The sequence below is a fragment of the Apiospora hydei genome (genome assembly GCF_038363865.1).
Source record: "Apiospora hydei strain CBS 114990 chromosome Unknown utg000005l_segment0_segment0, whole genome shotgun sequence".
NCBI lineage: Eukaryota > Fungi > Ascomycota > Sordariomycetes > Amphisphaeriales > Apiosporaceae > Apiospora > Apiospora hydei.
Window position 1 is genome coordinate 784,177 of NW_027117364.1, and position 20,598 is coordinate 804,774.

At 53.9% G+C, this 20,598-nt stretch overlaps 7 protein-coding genes across 7 annotated transcripts; 3 read left to right on the forward strand and 4 right to left on the reverse strand.

Annotated features, from left to right (window-relative positions):
• Positions 1–91: 91 nt before the first annotated feature.
• On the reverse strand, positions 92–1,742 carry PG997_005720 (uncharacterized protein; the record flags this gene model as incomplete). The annotated part of the gene is made up of 4 exons (XM_066810035.1): positions 92–575; positions 642–1,002; positions 1,074–1,225; positions 1,273–1,742. The coding sequence occupies 4 exons, from the start codon at positions 1,740–1,742 to the stop codon at positions 92–94; spliced, it is 1,467 nt and encodes a 488-aa protein (XP_066668958.1).
• A 586-nt stretch (positions 1,743–2,328) lies between these two features.
• On the reverse strand, positions 2,329–4,420 carry PG997_005721 (uncharacterized protein; the record flags this gene model as incomplete). Its single annotated transcript, XM_066810036.1, has 3 exons — positions 2,329–3,674; positions 3,751–3,968; positions 4,026–4,420. The coding sequence occupies 3 exons, from the start codon at positions 4,418–4,420 to the stop codon at positions 2,329–2,331; spliced, it is 1,959 nt and encodes a 652-aa protein (XP_066668959.1).
• A 1,033-nt stretch (positions 4,421–5,453) lies between these two features.
• PG997_005722 (uncharacterized protein) lies at positions 5,454–5,786 on the forward strand (the record flags this gene model as incomplete). The annotated part of the gene is made up of 2 exons (XM_066810037.1): positions 5,454–5,456; positions 5,541–5,786. The coding sequence occupies 2 exons, from the start codon at positions 5,454–5,456 to the stop codon at positions 5,784–5,786; spliced, it is 249 nt and encodes an 82-aa protein (XP_066668960.1).
• A 579-nt stretch (positions 5,787–6,365) lies between these two features.
• PG997_005723 (AAA family ATPase) lies at positions 6,366–8,694 on the forward strand (the record flags this gene model as incomplete). Its single annotated transcript, XM_066810038.1, has 4 exons — positions 6,366–7,395; positions 7,613–7,969; positions 8,034–8,237; positions 8,306–8,694. The coding sequence occupies 4 exons, from the start codon at positions 6,366–6,368 to the stop codon at positions 8,692–8,694; spliced, it is 1,980 nt and encodes a 659-aa protein (XP_066668961.1).
• Positions 8,695–9,226: 532 nt separating this feature from the next.
• PG997_005724 (uncharacterized protein) lies at positions 9,227–9,547 on the reverse strand (the record flags this gene model as incomplete). Its single annotated transcript, XM_066810039.1, has 1 exon — positions 9,227–9,547. The coding sequence occupies one exon, from the start codon at positions 9,545–9,547 to the stop codon at positions 9,227–9,229; it is 321 nt and encodes a 106-aa protein (XP_066668962.1).
• Positions 9,548–12,061: 2,514 nt separating this feature from the next.
• On the reverse strand, positions 12,062–14,756 carry PG997_005725 (uncharacterized protein; the record flags this gene model as incomplete). The annotated part of the gene is made up of 3 exons (XM_066810040.1): positions 12,062–12,984; positions 13,038–13,678; positions 13,699–14,756. 3 exons carry the CDS (start codon positions 14,754–14,756, stop codon positions 12,062–12,064), a joined length of 2,622 nt encoding a protein of 873 aa, XP_066668963.1.
• A 3,502-nt stretch (positions 14,757–18,258) lies between these two features.
• On the forward strand, positions 18,259–19,259 carry PG997_005726 (uncharacterized protein; the record flags this gene model as incomplete). The annotated part of the gene is made up of 2 exons (XM_066810041.1): positions 18,259–19,017; positions 19,050–19,259. 2 exons carry the CDS (start codon positions 18,259–18,261, stop codon positions 19,257–19,259), a joined length of 969 nt encoding a protein of 322 aa, XP_066668964.1.
• Positions 19,260–20,598: the final 1,339 nt, after the last annotated feature.

Here is a 20,598-nt window from a genome sequence, read left to right on the forward strand (position 1 = left end):
TCCCGTTTGCCTGTCCCCGTTTGCCTGTCCCCGTTTGCCTGTCCCCGTTTGCCTGTCCCCGTTTGCCTGTCCTCGACTACCTCTTGGGTATTCACTTAAATAACTTAAATCCACCCGGGCAAGATTTCTGAAACAACCCATCAGGGTCGTACTTCCTGCTAGCCGCCTGTAGCTTTCTTACATTCTCCTCGCCATAGGACCGAAGAGCCTCCTGGTCGGAGAAGGCGTATTTCCAGTAGATGAACGGTACCAACTGGCCCCTCTCATCAGCATTGCGCTCAATCCGCTTCAGCGCCTTCTGCATGAAGCTGATCACCCCTACGTCGTCCTTCTTGTCGGTCCAGTACGACAGCAGGAGCACATTGACCACGGGGCCGTTGGTAGGGTCGAGGCCCAAGACGTTGCAGCCATTCGCGCTAGACTTTTGAAGCTGCGATACTGGGTACGGCTGCAGGGTGTACGAACACATGAGGCCGGGCGCGTCTTTGACTGGTTCCAGCTCTTCGCACCAGATGTCGCCGCCGGTAGTCAGTGTGTCGACATCAGCCTTGACGCAGACGTTCATGTAAAGACATCTTAGAAAGTCTTGTGTTAGCTTTACAAGGAGGAGTCCGTCTAACACAAAAGGACGTGAGACATACCTGATCATACTCTGCCCAGCGCCAGATTGTTCCATCGCGGCCTCGACCAGCGTCTGGATCTTCATGGAGTTCATCTCAGACCTCTGGGGTTGAACATGAAGGAAAGGAGCCAGAACGGGAGGGTCCTCGACCGGCTGGGTGTAGTAGAGCTGATTGAGGCAGATGACATCATTCCCATTGCCGAAGACCTGGGCGTAGGCGATGCTGAGCATGAGGTGCGTTTCAACACTGGGATCCGCCGATTTGAGCTCCTTGACCAGGGCGGCCATTTGGTCCGGGAAGCTTTGCCTGAAATACCAAACCATACCAGCGTACATGGATCCTTGCTTGAACGTGCGGAAGTCGAAGCGGGTGACGATACCTGAACCAAGTGATTAGTTGACCCACAAACTTGATCCAGGGCTTCATTAGTTTCAATTAAATGTTACATACCAAGATTGTTGCCACCGCCACGTAGGGCGACCCAAAGGTCCGGGTGTTCCTGGGTGTCGGCATTGAGGATCTCACCCGATGCGACGACAACCTCAAAATTGATGACGTTGTCGCATATAAAACCTTCACGGCTCGAGTAGAACGAGAGACCACTTAGCCACGGTCAGGACAAACACAGTTGTATCCCATAGATCTCAACTTGATTAGTGTGGACGTGCCTTGTGTTGCCAGCCCCCCAATGCCACACGTCGTCGATTTGCCTCCGGTAACACCCAGGCCATGGAGCTCTAGATGCTTGTAGACGGCCCCCCAGGACTCGCCCGCAGCAACCCGAACGTGGCCGTCCTGGATTTCGATGCCCGTCAACGATCGAAGGTCCACAGTGACGCCGCCTTGCACATTGGCACATCCAGGCAAAGGCTGTCGTCCGGCGGCTCGGATGGCGAACTGGACGTCGTCTGCAAATGGGCGAATAGTCCGAACAAACGCAGCAATTTCCTCTTTACACATCGGAAGGAAGATGCAGGCAGGCGACAGGTCGCTCTCAAATCCTGAGAGATAGCTGTTATTGAGTGAATTGTATTCTTCAGTCGCCTCGGATGTGACGAGATGGGCGTGCGGTAAGGTTTGTCTCAGGGCCGAGATGACCTGGGCTGTTCTAGCACTCATCTTGAGACGTTCGTAGAATCGGGCCTAGTCAGTGGAGGAATCAAGAGCAACTTGTGAGCTCGTGAAAGTTACTTGAACAACTAATTATTAAAAGTCAACTGGGGGTTATGATGCTGACCTTGGGTGGTATGTAATTGATTGAGGAGGGTCGACAACAGAAAGAACGGGACGTCGGACCTCACCTATCTCACAGCCTCATGTAAGGGGCTGCGTGGGAGGGATATCGCCCAACTGCAGGTGGGGCCGGAAACGCTGAATGAATCCTTACGTCCCCCTAGTTCCTCTTCTGCTAGGATGTAGATGGCTTTAGTAGTAGTAGCTACTAGCTACATGCTTCGCTCTAGGGCGCGGTTATCGCTAGCTGCCGTCACTGCCCGCTCCGTCATCCCCTGTCCACGCCAGCCCCATATCTGCACTTCTAGAGTAAGTTCTCTTTTCACTAAAGGCAAGTTACGTGGTCTCCATTTTCTTCTAGAAACTTGAATCTCTATCAGTATCAAAAAGATAAAAAGGGGAAACCCCGAAAAGGGACACGAGGAAATGCCAAAGCAGTCGCCTGTACACGGTGACCCATCGAGTATTGGCCCTACTCAAGATGGAGTCTCCCAGGGGTGATCTTCAGTCCAAGTACTCCAAAGACCGTCGTGTACGGTCTGCCTTTGTCAGAAATGTACGAGAAATGGCGATTATCCAGAGCGCATTGGAGCGACAGCACGATCCCGTCGCGAGGGCCCCACGTCAGATTCCTGCAGGCCGCTGCAAATGCTTCTTCGAACCACTCTTCGGCATCGGCCCAGGTCATATGTGTCTGATACACAATCCCGACTGTGATCAAAACCCACACGGTGCGCTCGTCGTCGGCACCGAACGTGTCCGTGGCTTTGTCCGCGACCTGGCGGAACACCTTCTTGGCCTCTCTCCTGTGGCCGCTTTTGAGCACGTTGGCTGCGAGCTGCATAACCACCTCCATGAAGTCGAAACTTTCGACTTCGCCTTCATCCCAGTTAAAGGTATTCCATGCGTTGTGTAACGACTGCAACGCATAGTTGCAGGCAGACTGGCTCATGTCGAACAGGTCCAGCTTATGATAGAGTATTACCAACTCCCCGTGGGCTTTGAGCTCCTGGAGACGAAAACCTTGCTGTCCCTCGCATTGCGCAATGATGGCAGCCAGGATGTTCTGGGAGGCCAGGTCCTTCGCTGCCACGCGTGCACGTAGGTCCCCTAGTTGGTGGTCTATCTCGGGTGGTGTCAGAGCTGCAAGGCCCGAGTGAGAAGTCCCGGCAGTGTTGGGGATTAAGGTGTTGTCCCTCCTGTTCTGTACACCCTTACCCTTGTCCCTACGCCTGAGACCGGCATCTGAGTTCCCTCTTGAGTTGCTGGTTTGCAACAGTTCCTTGGATAGGGAGAGTAGTCCTAACGCGTCTTCGTGTCTACCCCAAGAATTGAGAATCTCAACTGTTTTCAGGGTGTTCTTCTGCGTTCTGATGTCCTCATATCCCCAAATACGGGCGTGAGCTTGCATCAGCGCATCGACAACATCCACCGCGGCCTCCTTTTGACCCGTGGTGGCGTACAGATCGGCCAATTGGTATGCAACTTGTACTGTATCTTCGTTGGTCTGGCCGAGAACATGGTTCATACCATCCAAGACCTGGCGAAAGGTGGTTTCGGCGTCCTGGTGTCTGCCAGCATCTTGTTGGCTCCTCGCCACATGCCACATGTTTTGGATGTCCTTTCGGGAATAGCCTTTCCATGTGAGGATAAGCCCATTCGCGCCGTCTGATTCGGAACCATGATCTTCAGACAAGTCTACTGCGTCTTCATCCGAGATGTCTTCTTCCGCTGCTGTTTCCTCGATTGTCTCATAGTGTGGAGTGTCCCAAGCCTGCTTCGGTGTCTTGTAGCTCACTCCTTGAGGAGTAGGGACATCTGCAAAGTTGTTAGTATTGAATGCTGTGTTGACAGCTCCAAAGAGCCGAGGCAAAGCAGTATCGTCGTATCATACCTCCAATACTTTGATCGGTTCTGACTTTCTTGTTGGCCCTGGCGAGTGTGCTCTCAATGCGACTCGTTTCCCAGTTTCTTCCGCCAAAGGAGAAAACCGTCTCCTTATCTTCTACTCGCTTCCTGGCTTTGGCCTTGCCCATCATGAAGGTAGCAGTGTCAAACGGAAGGTTCTTCACCCAATGCCATTCCTTAAACTTCGCTTTGTACAGTTTATGCCTTATCCGAACATTGTTAGCATCATCCACAGAATGTCAGAGCAAAAGGTTGTCTCACGATGCCTCGAATGAGTGAGTGTTCTTCATGGTGTCCATGGTCTCGGCCAGGGTCTTGTCGTCATCAAGATACAACTGCCTGATTATGTCCTTGTGGGCATCCCAGTCAAGATGCTTGTACTTGGAGCGACGGTTGGTGCTGGTATGTGGTACTGTTTCTGAAACCGCCCTTAGAGGGGGCTGCATCAATGCTGCACCCTCCATGGGGGCGTCGGCAGTATCTCCGTTGGCACTGTCTGTCCCGGAAGACCCTTGAGCATTGAATGGCGGTCCAATTGTAGACGGACCAGGCACTGGCTGCACATCTTGGCCGAGTTCAAACGAATTAGGAAAATTGTAGGTGCGACTGGTTCGTGGACTGGTCCAGCTGAAGCCATGGCTGTCGTGTGAATCCATGATTCCAGTTGGGTAGCGCACGGCTGTGTAAGACTGGTGCTGTGAAGAGTGAAGGGGAGCAATTGACAGAGGAAAATCCCACCTAATTAATAACACTGAGGATGAGACTGTCGGCCGAGCCCTCAAAGGCGCAGACGTTCAGGGGCTGCCTTCAGGACTGGCAAGTAAACAAAGCTTCCCCAAAGGTTCCTGAACCCGCAGTCAGCAGGGCCGCAGCTGGGCGAGCACCATGCACCAGGCGCCTACTCTCAAATACAAACAGTCCCCAAAGATTCCCAATCATCCCCGTACATACCGCTGACGTATGCTCCAAAGCCCCACAGTGGCTGCCTATATGTACCTAGCTGCACAGAGTGGCCGCTAACGACGTGGCTGGGGTGCTTGCTTTTTGTTAACCCCTGTAAGATTTCAATGCTGATCCTCTCGTTTTTCAGGTACATGCAACACCCATCAGCGAGTCCGTCCATCCCCAGTCATTCGGCAAGAGTGCCTAGCCAAGCAACATACAGTGGATTAACCTACGAGTTTGGCACAGGTTTCTGGGCCCCTAAAGTTCCCAAAGGGCACTCCCCCTTTTACCGGGATTGTCGACGCCGGCACGCTGGTACCGCATGCCGCAATGTACAGAGCCTCAGAATGCCTCTATACGAACTTTTGTAGAACTTTCGATTCATGCTGTGGCGCAAGGCGAAACTGTTCATCATTTCAAGACAACATTCGGGGCCAGTCCTTGGGATCTCTTTCCACGATGCAAAGTTCCCAAAGATTCTCAAAAAATCACCTCCTGTTGCTACTCTTGCGGACGTTGAAGCCTACGGTCAATCTAGTATAAAGAGGGATTCCCAGTTTGGTTCTTTCAGTAGATTTGGTGGATCAGTAGAAACATCTTGAAATCCTCCAGTCCAATACGTTTTCAGATACATGTGTGGTATCATCACGACTACGATACATTCCTGAACTCCCAGACTCAAAGACCCCACAGTACGGATACCTACTATACAATACCGTGTCTGAGACTGTGCGAGCTACCAAAATGGTAAGTGTGTCTACTGTGTCTCTGCCTCTCCTTCCGCCTTATTTTTCCATTTGTGTAGATGGGTTGTCCCTTGCTGAAATCTAGGCCCGGCAGACCAAGAAGTCCGAGTACGTCCCTGTGCAGCGTAGCGTTGGGCTTACTCAATCTAAGCCCAATACACAAACATCTGGGTACACCCCGATGGAACGCTGGATCGCGGAGGAACCCACCGAGTCGCCATACCATGCCCTCAAAGCCGTCAGAATGAACAGCAACGCATCTACTGCTCAATCCCAAGCGGCGCAACAAGGGAAGGCCAGGAGTGACCAGGCTACTACGGGCTCACGCTGATATGTCGGAGGGGCACATTGCGAAAAGGGTCCAGGCTCGTGTTTATTGTCCTCCTTGCTGGGTGGACTCGAGATTGATACGAACACTTGTAGTCACGATGTATCTAACCGAACAATACATACCTGACAAACCCCTGTCTGTACATCTGCATGTGTTGTTGTAATAGTAGGGCGAGTCGTGTGACACGGCGGGTGGCTGCTGCTTCTGGCAATGAAACATGAGGTCATGCGGCCTATTTCCTTGAGACAGATGCTATTTCGGGGTAGGCAGACTAGACCGCCCTGGCGGCAGTGATACATTTGCCATTGGTTCAGCCCCGAATAGGATAGTGGCTGCATAGAGGTTTGGCTGTCTGTGAGGGAGGCCAAGTGCTGACCACCCCACCATTTGTTATTGTTCGCATCAAAAATATCCGTATGTGTTGCAGCCCCCTACCCGTCCGTAGCTACAGTACAATAGGAGCCCATTTGTTCTGCCAATTCCATTCCGTTTATTGTTGACTTCACTCTCATTTCGCTGCATACCAGGATTGACTGGGCTGCTTGCTGGTTTTGTCCAACGACCAAACTCCAACACAAGATGGCATCGCCGAGCTCTGTACTCCCTTTCAGAAGCTCGTGGAGAGCTCCTCCCAATGACCCCACAGATGCCAGGAATGAGGTACAACCAACCAATGGCATCGACCCTGTCCCGGCTCCCGTCGAGAGTGAGGAATTCGACTTTAACCATTTTCCAACATCCTTAAAAGGCGAAGACGACTACGACAGCAAAGAGATAAGGTCGACCAATGACATTGACCGCCTCTTGGATCCCGCCGAGAGTGAAGACGACTATGGCAGCGATGGCGACGAATGCGAGCTCCATATCTACGAGGCCCGGTTCGATACTCGCGGCGAACGCGTGGTTTTGCGAGCCGGTACAAAACGGTATCTTGGCACCCCTGCCAAGAAGAAGAGTCATCGCGCCTCTCTGGTTGTTACTCGACACTATAGCAGATGGAATCCGCAGAAGGTCCACTACACCGAGCTGGAAGTACAATCCAAGCACATCATAGTTGCTCTGCGCAAAGTCATTGGTACTTACCAAGGCATTGATTTCACCTCGAAGACAGTCTCCATCATGGAGCCACCGCGCTGTCTCTTTCACTATCGGGACAAGCTCCGGCAGCACGCGGAGGCCTCTGGGGACCAGGAATTGAAGGAACACATGCATCTCATCCTCCAGTATACCGAGAGGGTCTTGAGCCAAGAGATAAAGATGTTCGACTCATTCTTATCCGGGCGCCTACTCGCCCCCGAAATAGAGCATTCGCAAATATGGATGCTATTCAGCCCCGGATGTCTTGTTTACGAAGAAACCAACCTGGGCGGGAAACTGTCACGGCTTCGGTCTATTGAAGAGGAAAAGGATCCCAAGACGTACCGAGTGGTGTCATGGATTCTCTACACCGAACATGTCCGTCAAGTCTATGGGAAGATAGGCCTTGCGCATCATCAAATCAAGATAGGCCATTATGACGGGCGGCGGCCCATCTTTGGACTGTCGGCGATCCCTCTTCACTTTCACCCGGAAGAGGACCGGATCAGACAAGATCACCTGAAGCAAGGTCGTAAATTCATTTCGCTTCTTGGCACCAAACATTGTTACTATGACGGCGTTGCATGGGTCTTCACTGTGCTCAAACCCGGGAGCACCCCGGCAACTATGATGAATGTGAGTAGTTACCCAACAAGCTCATTCGCATACAGAATGCAAGGGTGCTAACTTTTAAAAGATCAAGAGCCGGGTAATGATTGACCCCGAAGAGTTCTCTCGCAACGTCACAGGGTGCCACCCCGCAGGCTTTATTCTGGGGAGCCAAGCTTATGATTCGACTGAAAAAGCGAGCCAGAACCTTTCGGAGGAAGAGGTCATGACCTGCTCGAGTCTGATCCGCGGCATATCGCTGGAATCCAGATCGTGGTGCTACTTCCGCGTAAACGATATCACCGAGGTTGCCTACAACGATGCGGCATTCGAGGGTCTGGTGCTACATGAACAGAAGAAACGGCTCATACGTTCTCTCGTAGGACATGACCCCACCTCCAACAGCAACGAATACGACGACCTGATCCAGGGAAAGGGCCGTGGCCTGATTTTCCTTCTTCATGGGCCACCCGGCGTCGGGAAAACCTTCACGGCGGGTATGCGATCGCTCCCTCCTCCACTGACAAGAATCTGTTCAACAATAACTAACTTTCCGATAAGAGAGCATAGCCGACCACACGCGGCGACCGTTGCTCAAGATCACGTCGGGCGAGCTTTCTCTTGGCGGAGCTTGGGTGGAGGAGCGACTGTCTCTCTTGTTCTCTCTTGCCACGAGGTGGAATGCTATCATTCTGTTGGACGAGGCGGACGCCTTCATGCAAGAACGAAAGCTCGGCAGTTTCGAAAGCAACTGGCTAGTGTCGAGTGAGCTCCTCCCCTTCCCTGGGTTTCTCATCTTCGATCAGCAGCTGACGGATGCTTATCTTATCTAGCCCTTCTCCGCGTCCTGGAATACTACCGAGGCATCATGTTCCTCACGACGAACCGTGTAGAGACGCTTGATCATGCCTTCAAGTCGCGAATTCACTTGTGTGTTTCCTACCCTCCACTATCGGCAGACGCGCGGCGCCAGCTATGGAAGGCCACCATCTCGAGAGCCCACGCCGGCCGGCTCCCCGAGTGGCTCACACCCGATATCATGGACCAGTTTGTAGACCCGAATATCAATGGTCGGGAGATACGGAATATTGTTTCCACTGGTCTGGCACTCGCCCGAGGCGACAAGCGTGGGTTGATAGCCGCTGATATATTTGATGCGTTAACAGCTTTGAAGCAATTCGAGTCAGATTTCGGCAGGTCGTTGGGCGGTAGTGAGGCTTAAATGACTTTTGAGATGGGTCCTGAAACCCCCTATTTGGGTTCTCCCCCTTTTCTTAGTCATCACGACTCAGAACTAAGGTTGCTATTACTTTATGAACATCACCCAATAGAAAAAGAAATTGCAGGACCAGTCAGTGTTGCACTAAAGAAAAGAGCCAGTAGTTGAGTTGAAAGTATTAATTGCGTTGGAATTATATCATATGATAATTCTTCTATCTCAAAACCATGACGATCCACCGTCTCTCGCGCTGTCCTGTCCCCAGCGGTTTGCTATTCCCCTAGTGTCTTTTTTATTATCCCCAACGCCCTACATAGCAAATCGCCATTGTATATCCATGTGTATCCCATCCGATCAAGTATTATTTTCCACCATGTTGGACCGTCCGTCTCTGTCCGTTTCGGGTATCATTGCAAGAATGTCAAGAAATTATTTGCCGTTCCCTGCTCTCGTCAAGAGAGCGTGAGAGTGGCTTGAGCCAGTTGGAGAAGAGCCCAGCTGTTGCCCCGCCTTTGAAGGAAGGCTGCCTGCCGCCTTAGCGGGCGTTGCTGGCGCCGTACAGGCCCCAGACGGAGGCGTTGAGGCTCTCGTGGTGGGCCCGGGTGCGCTTCTTGTGCTCCGAGGAGGAGCGGGGCGAGGCGTGCGGAGAGGCGGCCTGCGAGGTCGCGGGCGAGGCGGCGGCCGAGCTGGCGCGGCTGCTGCTCTGGCTGGTCATGCCGGCGGTGCCCATGCCGTAGAAGGTGGAGTAGGCCGCGTTGACGGACTGGTGGTGCTCCTTGGCGGCGCGCTTGATGGTCGACCAGAGGCCCTTGCTGGGGGAGGTCTTGGTGGTGTTGGCCATGATGGTGGAAGGCATTGTGAGTGGTTGTTTGGTTGAGTGATAAGAGAAGTGGTGTGATGTTGCGTGTAAGTCGAGAGAAGATCGGAGAGCTGTGATTGGTTGTCTTGGATCTAGTTGGCTTGGCTTTGAGCAAGGTGATAGATAAGGAAGATGGAACTTCGGAGATATATAGCTGATGATGAAGATGCTAGTGTGTATGCTTGAGTAGATGCGATGATCTGAGATGGTTGTTTGATGCTTGATGCTGATTCGGACCTTCTAAAACCTCATTATCCCCATGGCGATCCCCCATCTTATATATCTCCTTTTTCCATTGTAAGGAGGTAAGTATACAAAGTACATCGTGACTTCTTGACATACCACATGTCGTATTGTTCTTAGGAAAAATTTGCGTGGAATTAGGTAAACGGGTTTGGGCCGTCGTCAGCTGCCTGGGCCCTTACGTAAAATGTGGCACGACATGGTGACCATTGAGTCGCCGGCGGGATAAAAAAGACATGGAAACCTGTATGGGAAAGGAGCCGTTGGTTTGACAGAGGCTGTCTCGGGTTTGCACGGTCGCTACACCCCTTTCGGGACCTTGTACCTTGTAACGCCAGCCAATCAAGGACTGCACGACCCTGAAGATCCCGCAGGAGGAAAAAAGAAAAAACTTCTTGGTACGGCGGATGGGGCGTGCCGTACAGCAGGCCCAGCAGGCTTCCCGCTGGCTGGTCACAGGGCTGAAAATACTTCAGTCTTGGTTCCCGTCTTGTATCGATCCTCCCGCTCGCACTTCTGATGAGAACTGGAGCCCGCTAGAATCGAGCTGGAATGGAGTCGAGCCCACCCCTAATAACTAGAACCTCTGAGTTTTTTCGACGTGTTCCAAGGCATGCAACCAATCGCGGGTGGTCTCTCGACGCCACGGACCTCAATCCGGGCTAGCTGTGACAGCTGTGACTGAGCCATCCATGGTTTCGAGATTTTCCACGGGGGGGGGCGTCTGACCGTTTGACGAAAACTCGAAGAAAACTTCGTGACTGGAGTTGTGGGGACTTCTTCGGCTCAGTCCTTTTGCAGTCTTTTTGCTGGCAAAAAAGGACGCGGCTCTCGACGGCTTAATCATCGAGCCCACCTTCTGTTACCCAAACCCACAATTCGCGATGCAACTAGACTTCTACACGGGAGCCAGCGACGAGGATGCAAGAGTCTGGACTCTGGACCTACCTGGCTGCCTGCCTGTGTTTCCCATACAGGCGGGTGACAAGAAAAGCTTCATGGACTCGGATCAAAATACTCACTACTGCTACTTTACCGAGCATTACTACCATAGCGAAAACCTTTGGAAATTCTAAAAAATAACCCATATTGACTTCTTTGGAAATTGTATACGCTATTGTATTTCTATTAATTTAAAAACAATCTCGTTACTGCTGTCCGGAAACAATAGCCCAACTCATGTGGTGACTTCATTTCTGTTACCCGCCGGCCACAACCGAACTGGTACCTGAAAACCAGCAACGAGAAACCCACGGGTGCGGGCCGAGCGTTTAGATTGGCTCCTCTCGACTTCTCGACTCTCGACTTGATTGACTTCGTTTCGCGGCTAACGGAGGCTCTGTCGCATGCAGTTCCCTCAAGGGGCGTGGCGTAATGGATACCACCAGGTTCCCATACAATAATCAACGACATTCGATCGCGAGTCCTTCCACCGTTCGGTGCTTCCCGCTCTTCTTCACATCATGAATCGTGATGGAACGGCCGCCCGCCCCATACAATACCTTCAATGTTCCTAGCTGCCTGGCCCGATCCAATCTAGCATCTACATGCTGGATCTGGCTCTTTCCCTGGTTGTTGACTCAGGAGTCATCAGGAGGCTGAAATTTTTCTTCTTTGACCCCTTCTCCCTCTCAAAATTTCGAACTCACCCAAAGAAGCCGCGCAAAAGTACGTACTCACGACAGCACCAAGCCGCGTACAGCCGCGCCAATCACTGGCCACTTTTGCTTCACCCCTTTTTGTCCCGTCCGGCGCTCCAAGGTTACTTACTAGACAACAAACAACACACTTGACACATCACACTACACGCCGCACGCGAGAAGACTTGTTTGTTTGAAACGGTATTACTACATTAACAATACAGGTACGTAGCTCGTGGGCGGCTACGTTAGTTACTTCCTTCTACATACTCCTTCCTCAATACGTACAACAAAAGGGCTCCGGCTCCATACAAGGTCGGATATCATCAACAGCGGGTACCACAGACGGCAATATGGCTCACCACATAAGCTACAGCTGCTTTGCCTGAACAGCAGCAATACAATAGCCACACATGAAAAAACTCTACATGGGAGGATATTTCCCACCCCTCCCCATGCGTACAATATATCAGACAGATCCATCTAGCGCGTCCGCCAGTTCGACTTTCTTTGTCGAGGAGGGCCGGGCCAGTCAGGTGGATGTTGGATAGGACCTTCCCGAAAACACTTCTTTGCCGGCCAGTCTCTTTCATCACCCGTGCTCGAGGCAAGGTTCTCTACCTCGCCCCTACACGCGAACTCCTCCCCGCTCCTTCTCCCCCTCCCGCTTCGCCGTCCCCGTGACCCGTAACCAATCCTCCCACTCCTTCGAAATCTCCATGAGCACCGTCCCCATGACGTTGGCGCTCGCCATCAGCCCGTGCCCCTCGCCCTCGAGCACGCGCACCTCGCACCGCTTCATCATCTTGCCGAGCCACTTGACGTTCTCGACCGGCACGCGCGTGTCCCGGCTCCCGTGGTGGATCACCACGGGGCGCGTGATGTCCACGTACCGGAACCCGACCGTGTGCCGCCGCTCCAGGCACACCAGCAGGTCGACCGCCGGGTTCGCCCCCGTCGTCGCCAGGTCCCAGATCGCGTGCGTCAGTCGCGTGTCGTAGTTCACCTGGCGCTCCTTGTCGGCCAGGGCGTCGGCTGCGGCCTCCAGAATCGCGTTCTCGGGTGAGTTGAACTCGGGATTTGGCCGGTACTGGTCCATGTTTTCGGTCGCGAGGGGCGGTGACGATTTCCCGTCGGGCAGGTAGAGGTCCGTAGGCATGTTTTCTTTGTCCAGCACGGGCGTCAAGTCACGCTTTCCTGTGGCCGCAGATTTCCGCTTATCCTTTTTCCGAGGCGTCTTCGGTAGCGAGCTGGTGATGGAGCTACTCGTAGCCGACATGAAGGAACTGTTGGCAGCCTTCAAGAACGGAGTAGGCAATGCCCGTAAGATGCGCTGCGATGTCGGTATGGCGTTGGTAGGAGGCATGGCTTGCGAGGCGCCAAACACGTTCATTTGCGATGGCGGTATCCAAGGAGCCAGGAGGTGGATCCGTCCCCGAATGTGTTGCGGCATGCGAAGCGCCGTAGCCAGAGCGTAGATGGCGCCAGCCGAGTGCGCCAGGATCGAAAACTTCGTGATCTTCAAAGCCTGACAAATCGCATACACGTCATCTGTGTCCAGTTAGTACGAGTGACTACAAGATGATGTCTAATGTTGTACTTACCAGGCCAACTCAACGGCGTTGCAGTGCCATCGTTGTAAGCTTCGCTGTCTCCCACACCAGGACGGTCTGGCGTGATCAAGCGTAACTTCAGTGTCAGCGCCAGCTCATCGTAGAATGCCGTAATATAACGCGTCAATCCCATGCCCACGCAGCAGAACACGGCGGAGCCCTCCGCATCTCCGACCTCGGAAAACGAGATCACTCGGCCGGTCTGCGGATGCTTAATCTTTTGTGACAGCCTCGGGGAACACAGATAAGACTCGACCGCATCGTCTACCGAATCGGCACTTTCTGGCCTTTCGTAGGTAACATGCGGGTCGGGTGTCGTCGCGCGGCGATCGCCTGGCTCGGGGGATTTGTTGCCAGACAGTCGCTTCAATCGGGAGCTGCTCCGCTTTGGCTTTAGGGTTTCGCTGGGTTCGGGCGTGCTGCGCCCCGATCTTCGCCTCTCGGTGCTACGTGCACTACGTCGTCGACTCGAGTATACTGCAGGGAACGGCGCCCCGTCTTCAAAGGTGTCGTCGTGTGACAACGCGTGGGGAGAATGCGTATAATTGATTTCTTGGGGGTGGCGGCCCCCGCCGTGGTCGACCGGCTCGGCATTTCTGGGCGTAGGTATTCGTCTCTTCTCCTCGCCTCGCCTTCAAAGTCTGGAAAGGACTGGTGACGTCGAGCGATTGGTGGTGGTGCCGAAGCGTCGCGCGACCTGCCGTGATGTTCCTCCTCGGGGATGCTGTCGTTGACTCCAGTATCGCTCTCGCGTTTCGGTCGCCGGTTCGATGCCTTTCTCACATTGGAGCCGGTCTTTCGGAGGGAGGAATCGCGGTGCGGGATCAGGGAAGGGAAGCCGTTATGGTAGTTGTCGAGTGAGGAGCTGCGAGCTGGATGGGAGGATGTCTCGTAGAACGTTGGCTCCTCCCGGATCGGGAGCTCGGCCAAGAACGGATCTGGCCTACTGACTGTTGGCGATAGGGCGCCAGAGCTGCTGCCGCCGACAGCGACAGTGGCGCGCTTACGCTCTGCTGAACTGGCTCGCAGACGTTCCCTGGAGCTCATATACATTACACTTGAGTGGTTCCGGCCAGTACTACGACCCCAGCTGTCCTGCGATGCTCGCCTGTGTAATTCGGGTGTCTGGCCTCGCTCGACAGACAGATTTCCTATACTCCGCGTATCATCATGCGACACTTCAGAGCCACGAGACGACGGTCGCGAAGATCGCAGTAGTGATCTGAGACCACCCGATACCTCGCGATTCGGCGATCTGGGAGACTTGGGGGCGGTCAATGCCGAGAGGCCGGATGGAGGCTTGGATGTACGGATGATCGGTGGTGAGGCGGCGAGATCGTCGAGAGATACCCCTTCTTCTAGTTTACCCAGGGGTGGGGAAGGAAAGGCGCCGTATTCGACACCGAAGCTACCGTCGCTTGGCGATATGGACGTAGGGAGAATGGGTGGGCCGTCGAAGAGGCTGTTCGCGGGCTTGGAGATGACCGAGAGGCTTGTGATCAAGGATGAGATGACCTCTGGGGAAGCTGGCTGTACGTTTACTCGGTTGCTGTTGTCGGCAGGACTACTATTGCCGCGGGGCTGGGCGTAGAAGGAGGACGGATCGAGCGATAGGTTGTTGCGGCGGGATTGGTGGCGGGTCTGACTGTGACTGTGACTGCTATTGCTGTATCGAGGGATAGGGGCGCTTGACTGTGATATCGAGTCCATGTCCGGACAGCCGACCGACCGACTGGGCGGCAGGATACGAAAGTAGACTGGACTGAAAGCTGCTGACAGTACTACAGTAGGGTACGGTACCAAAGTCACTCCAACGCAGGGCAAGCCGAAGGCAAGGCGGTGCCAAACAAAGCGACGGTACGGTTTCGGTTGTCTGCAAGCAGTAGTATGTCGAACAGGTTTTGCCTAATTGGAACTTGGAGGGCGGGCAAGGCCTGCCTGCCAGGTAGTACCTGCGACGTTTTTTCGATGGAGCACCCTGTTTCCCCTTTGTCACAGGTTGCGAAGGGTTCGCACGCAATAAGCAGCTGCGGGCGGAATTAATTGAAAATAGATCGACCTGCAGGTGGTGTGTGTTTGGGGGCCTTGGGGTCCTTGGGGGATGTGCCAGACTGCGACTTTGTTTCGGTTCGGGCGAATCGCCCAAGATCTAAATCCAGGTACGAGGCACCAACAGGCAGACTACCAATTCGGGCTGCTTATAGATCGCAACCGGCGCCGGAATGGTTCGGTTTTTTTCGAATTGCGAGTGGGGACTCTAGAAGACGAAGACGACGGGTGACAAGAGCGCGAGGGCGCGACACAGACACAGACAGGCGAGAGTGCGTGATTACTGAGATGGATGTAGGTTAGGTTAGGCAGGATGCGATGTAGGTAGCAATGGTGTTATGTTGGAAACCTGGATGTTCCTCAAACAGCACCTGGGCGGTAATCGTAATGTAGGGCAGCAGCATGCATGTACGTAGTACGTCTTCTGGCCGTCGGAAGTTGGTTTTGGTTTGGGCGCACTCAAAGTCAGTTCATCGGCAGTAACATCAAAGGTACACCTCTTTCAAGCTTTAGGTAGGGTACCTAGGTAAGTCAGCATGGCATGACTCTTTGCGCGCACTCTAATGGAAGCAGTGGGATGGTCCGGATGGATGGATGGATGGTTGCCGTGGGAAGCAAAGAGGACGGTGTGTCTCTGTCCGTCCGTCTGTCAATCTGTCACAAGTCCCCTTTGGTCTGTGTCTGTGTCTGTCTGGGCTGGTCTTACTACGGACATACTTCGAGATGGCTGGGCGCGACGGAGCGAAAGGCGGCCAGGCAGCGGGAGAAAAAGAAAGGATGGTGATGCGAGCTGTGATTTGCCCCAGTCCAATCTCTTGCGCACCAAATCACAGAGCAGCAGCTCCAGCAATTTGAGGGTGGTGACATCGGCCCCGTCGGCGCAGGTGGACATGGCTGCCGTAGTGCGATGCACGCAGATCTTATTCCCTCGTTGCTTAAAATTTGGGGGCTCCGTGCGACGTCTGCAGTTGGCCTAGTCTTGCTGCGCAGGCGCCCGTCCCTTAAATGAGACTGAAGTAGATAACCACAGCAATTCGCAGACAGGCGGGCGACCGGAGAATTGTGGCTGCTCACCGATTCCCTGAGGTCTACTTCAGTTGTACAGCACAGTACATTTACTGCAAGTAACAAAGGATGCCCAACGAAAACCCCAATCCTGAAAACGTACAACAAAAAAGAAAAGCGATCAGGCAACACGCACGTTTCGCCAAGTCTCGCATCATGCATAAGGAACGTTGAATCCGCGAAACACAAAAATCGCCTGCTGAACCTTGGGGGCTTAATGAATAGGTCCCTTATCAGCTATGGACGGGGTCTCGGGCCCTCCCCAGACCCTGGCGATGGTTGAATAGGAGAGCCAACCAGCCAACGGGGGATCGCATTGGGGGCCGGGTGGGATGGTGGGCCAGCGATGCAGCGATCCCCCTGGGAGCAGTTCACGCAGTTCGCGCTGCAAGTAACTCCCCTGCATGACCGTCCATGACCATCCATGAGCATCCCCCACTTGCACTGACAGATGCGAGTTCGTCTCTGTTTTGGGAGGAGGCCTTTCCTTTATCACGCAGCATTATTGAAACGTACACCGCATTGCGCATTGCAATATCTATCATGATGTTTTCGTCCTGTTGCATGACTGATGCCATATGTATGTTCTCTTTTCGCTTGTCTAGCCCCCACGAAAAAGAAAGAAAGAAAAAATCAATTGACTTCCCTCGTCACAGAACACACGATGCCTTGCATGCGAAACGTTACCCGAGGCAAGTATTGTCGGTCGCTCGCTGTCTCAAACGGTCAAGACTTCCAAGACTTGCAGGCGATGCCTCCTGTGTGTGCGCCCCAGACAGTTCCCACGAGTCACCAGTCCTCGAGTTGCTCGGACGGCTAGCTACCCCATGTTTCGGGGTCGAACAATGTCCAAGAGCAGCACCTCGAGAATCTGACGTTTTTCAAGGCCGCTTTCTTTTCTTATTCGCCGGCGCATCAAACCCCCAAAACCCAAGGCCCCTTCGGAACAAACTGCTGAAAGAAAGACATACATCACGGACTAATTAAAAGCCTAAGCTCCACCCACCTCGAGAGCGCATGATTCTGATCCTGCGTGATTGCTGGGACAACTCGGTCCGGGGTTCGTCCTCGGGATATGCGCAATGCGCAATACGCAATGTGCAATGGCCATGCAACTCGCCATTTGAATGTGATATCGATGTTCGCAGCTGCCGACCAGTCAATTGCATTTAATATAATCTGAGTGGATAAGCCCTTCCTGCGCAACCAGACTGACGGGTCGATGGTTCGGTACCGTTGCCGCCCGCGGGCCAGCTGGTAGGAGCTCCAAATATAGCCCGTGGTTCCTGGTATAGCCGGGCCAGATAGAGCTCGCTCAAAACCATCACTTGAGAGACAAGAGAGGGGGGCGGACCATCTGCTGCCAGCGGCAATGGAGGGGTGACAGCACCACCGAACCCACCTGGCACCTGCGAGAAATACTTGTAGAGAGTTGGAGGCTTGACTCGTTCATCCATCGCTTGTGCTCACAATGACAGATGATTGTCTGAACAACACAAAGGAGAGACGAACAATTCCTACGTTGAAAACGTTTCCGATCTACGCAGGGGCATTGCGCGAGGAGCAATGCCTGTTACGCGCCATCACGGCTTGGTTGTTGGCTCACGACATCGCAATAATTTGAATGGTCCCTGTCCGGCAGGGTCTAGGTTTACTTTTTTCTACGAAAGTGAAGACTGATCATATCATGCGTTCATGCACACTTCTAAAAATCAAGTGATATGGAATTCAAATACCCTTTTGCCTTTGCCCCAGGTCAAACCTGACCATTTGTCGGTATTGAGATATTGTCAGTCTTTACCACGTGCAGTAGATATCAAGAAGCAGAGCTCTATCCAAGCTAGTATACCCACGGCAGGGGTGTGAGTAAGCACATTCCCCATCGCCAGCTGTGACAGTGAAATCGCTACGTCATACTGCGGCCAGGCTGAGGAATTCACGAGAAACAGGGCAGCGCCGCGGGGCGTCTGCTGGGTAAATGAAGATGCCAAGTCATACTTCATGTGTGCAATTGGACTGCCTATTCAGAAAAGGAATATCGTCTGGTTTCGTTTTCGAAGGCCAAAATTCGGACGAAACGTCAAACTGCTTATTCACAATGGACGTCATCCTCTCCCTCCCGATCATGTCGTACTTCGCGGCGCCCATGCTGACGTCCTGGTCGACCTCGATGAACCTACTGTTCTTCTACATGACCTGGACGACGCTGGTGCTCTCGCACTCGCCCCTGAAGATCGAGCTCGTCGGGACCCTGGCCGTCCGGATAGTCTTCTGGCTGCTCCCGTCCCTGCTGTTCCTCCTCTTCGATGTGGGCGTGCCGAGCCTCTCGGAGTCCATCAAGTTCTACGGCGCCAAGTCGCTCCCCCGCCGCGACGCCGCCGCCCTCGCCAAGCAGGCCGCCCTCGCGGGCGCGAACCTGCTCGTCGTCACTGCGGTCCAGGCGGGGCTGTCGATGGGCGCCACGATTTTGCTGAAGGAGCCCCTGTTCCAGACCTCGACGAGGCTGCCGCTGCCGTGGCACATCATCAAGCACGTCGCCACCCTGTACGCGGCGCGCGAGGTCCTGACCTACTACATCCACCGCGACCTGCTGCACTCGCGCCGGCTCGGCGGGGCCGCGGCGTCGCTGCATAACCGGTACGCGCACGCGTCGCACCGGGGCGCCCCCTACGCCCTCATGGCGTACGCGGACCACCCGCTGCCGCTGGTGCTGCACCGCGTCATCCCCGTGTACCTCCCCGCGCTGCTGGTGCGGCCCCACCTGCTGACGTACTTCCTGTTCATGCTGCTCACGACCGTCGAGGAGACGCTCGCCATGTCGGGCTACAGCGCGGTGCCGGGCATCGTCATGGGCGGCGTGGCGCGGCGGACGGCGACGCACTACGCGAGCGGGGGCGGGGCAACTTCAGCGCCATGGGGTTCCTGGACTGGATCCACGGCACGAGCGTCGGCAAGGACGTGATGGAGGATATCCAGGACGAGGCGGACAAGCACCGCGTCAAGGAGCGGAGCCGGCGGAAGGCGAGCGAGGGGAAGGGGATGGTGCAGGATGGGATCGACAGCTGGAAGAGGAACCGTAAGGGCGGGAAGAAGAACTGAGGGGGGTTGGTCTAAGTGGATGATCTGATGCGTTTCGCTGTGTGGCTGTTGGTTGGTTGGTTTCTCTTGCGCGCCGATACCCCAGGTGTTAGCACCTCAACCCTGATACCCCGAACTGTTGAGACTGCGGTTTGCTGCATTTTCGGGCGTTGGAGAAGTATCCTAACGATGAATGATGAAGTCCTGATGAGTTCTGCTATATACATGTGTATGGCCACACAATTCGATCCCCCAAACGAAACCTCCGCATTGAACAGTGCTCGGAAGTTAGACGGCTTGACACCTAACATGAAACGTGAATGAGCATCTACGTTATATCTGGCCGCGCCCAGTCTCTTCTTGCTCATGAACTAAACCCTCCTTGCCAAACATTGTTACGGAGGGCCCTATCTCTTTGGCGGTCTTCTTTCCACCCCTATGCTCGGCTTGGATTTGAAGCAGGATGTCGGTCTCCAAGCCCACTGGATAATGACTAGTCGAGATCCTTTCCCACGAGCGGCAGTCAACCTGCAAACCCGTACTCTCTATTTCTGGGGTGATTGCCCAACGGGCCTACCTTGTCGGCTCACATCTTGAACGTGACTTCACGTATGAGGACATGCAACACCTTTCTCAAGCTTTAAGATGGTGTAAGTATCATTCCCTGAATGCATGATAAGTGCATCTTGAGCCGTCGAATCGAGTTCGGCGGTTTCTCTTCTTTGAGGCGATTTTCCACCAGCTACGCGCGACAAGTCGATGCACCAGCTGGTCATCTTCCTATCGTCCTGCCGCACGTAACCCATCGAATTTTCAATCTTTTCCTTGAAGTTTTCTGAGTTCCAGTTCATCTAACTAAAGCGATGCGCGCAGGAGCCGAAAGCCATTCATGCCCATCAGTTGACAGGAAGAGCGTACCGTACGAGCGCCCCAACTCCTGACAGGTTGTAGGCCGTTGAAATCCCGCGGCGCCATCTCTGCTCGGCGGGATAAACTGTGACCGGTGCTCAAAACTCAATCGCGCCGGTTCTGATATTCGCAAGCTTAGATTGAAATGCCGAGAGACTGCCGAAACTTCCCCGAGACTAGGTATTGGCGATGGCGACCGGACTTCCAGCGCGATAGTTCACTGATTGATCTTATCGTGTCACATAAGCTTCCCAGATCTCAACGTTGGAAAGCTTGGCTATCGAATCAACTGCCGAGTTCCCCACCCGTAGAAACAGCCGCAGGCCTTATCAGGCCAGACCCCATAAGAAGCATGGCGGCCGAATCTTCGTTTTCCTGGCACACTAGCACCCATCACCACAAGATTCATCCAAGTTCCCGTGGCTTTGAAGAACTTTCGCCAATGAAAACG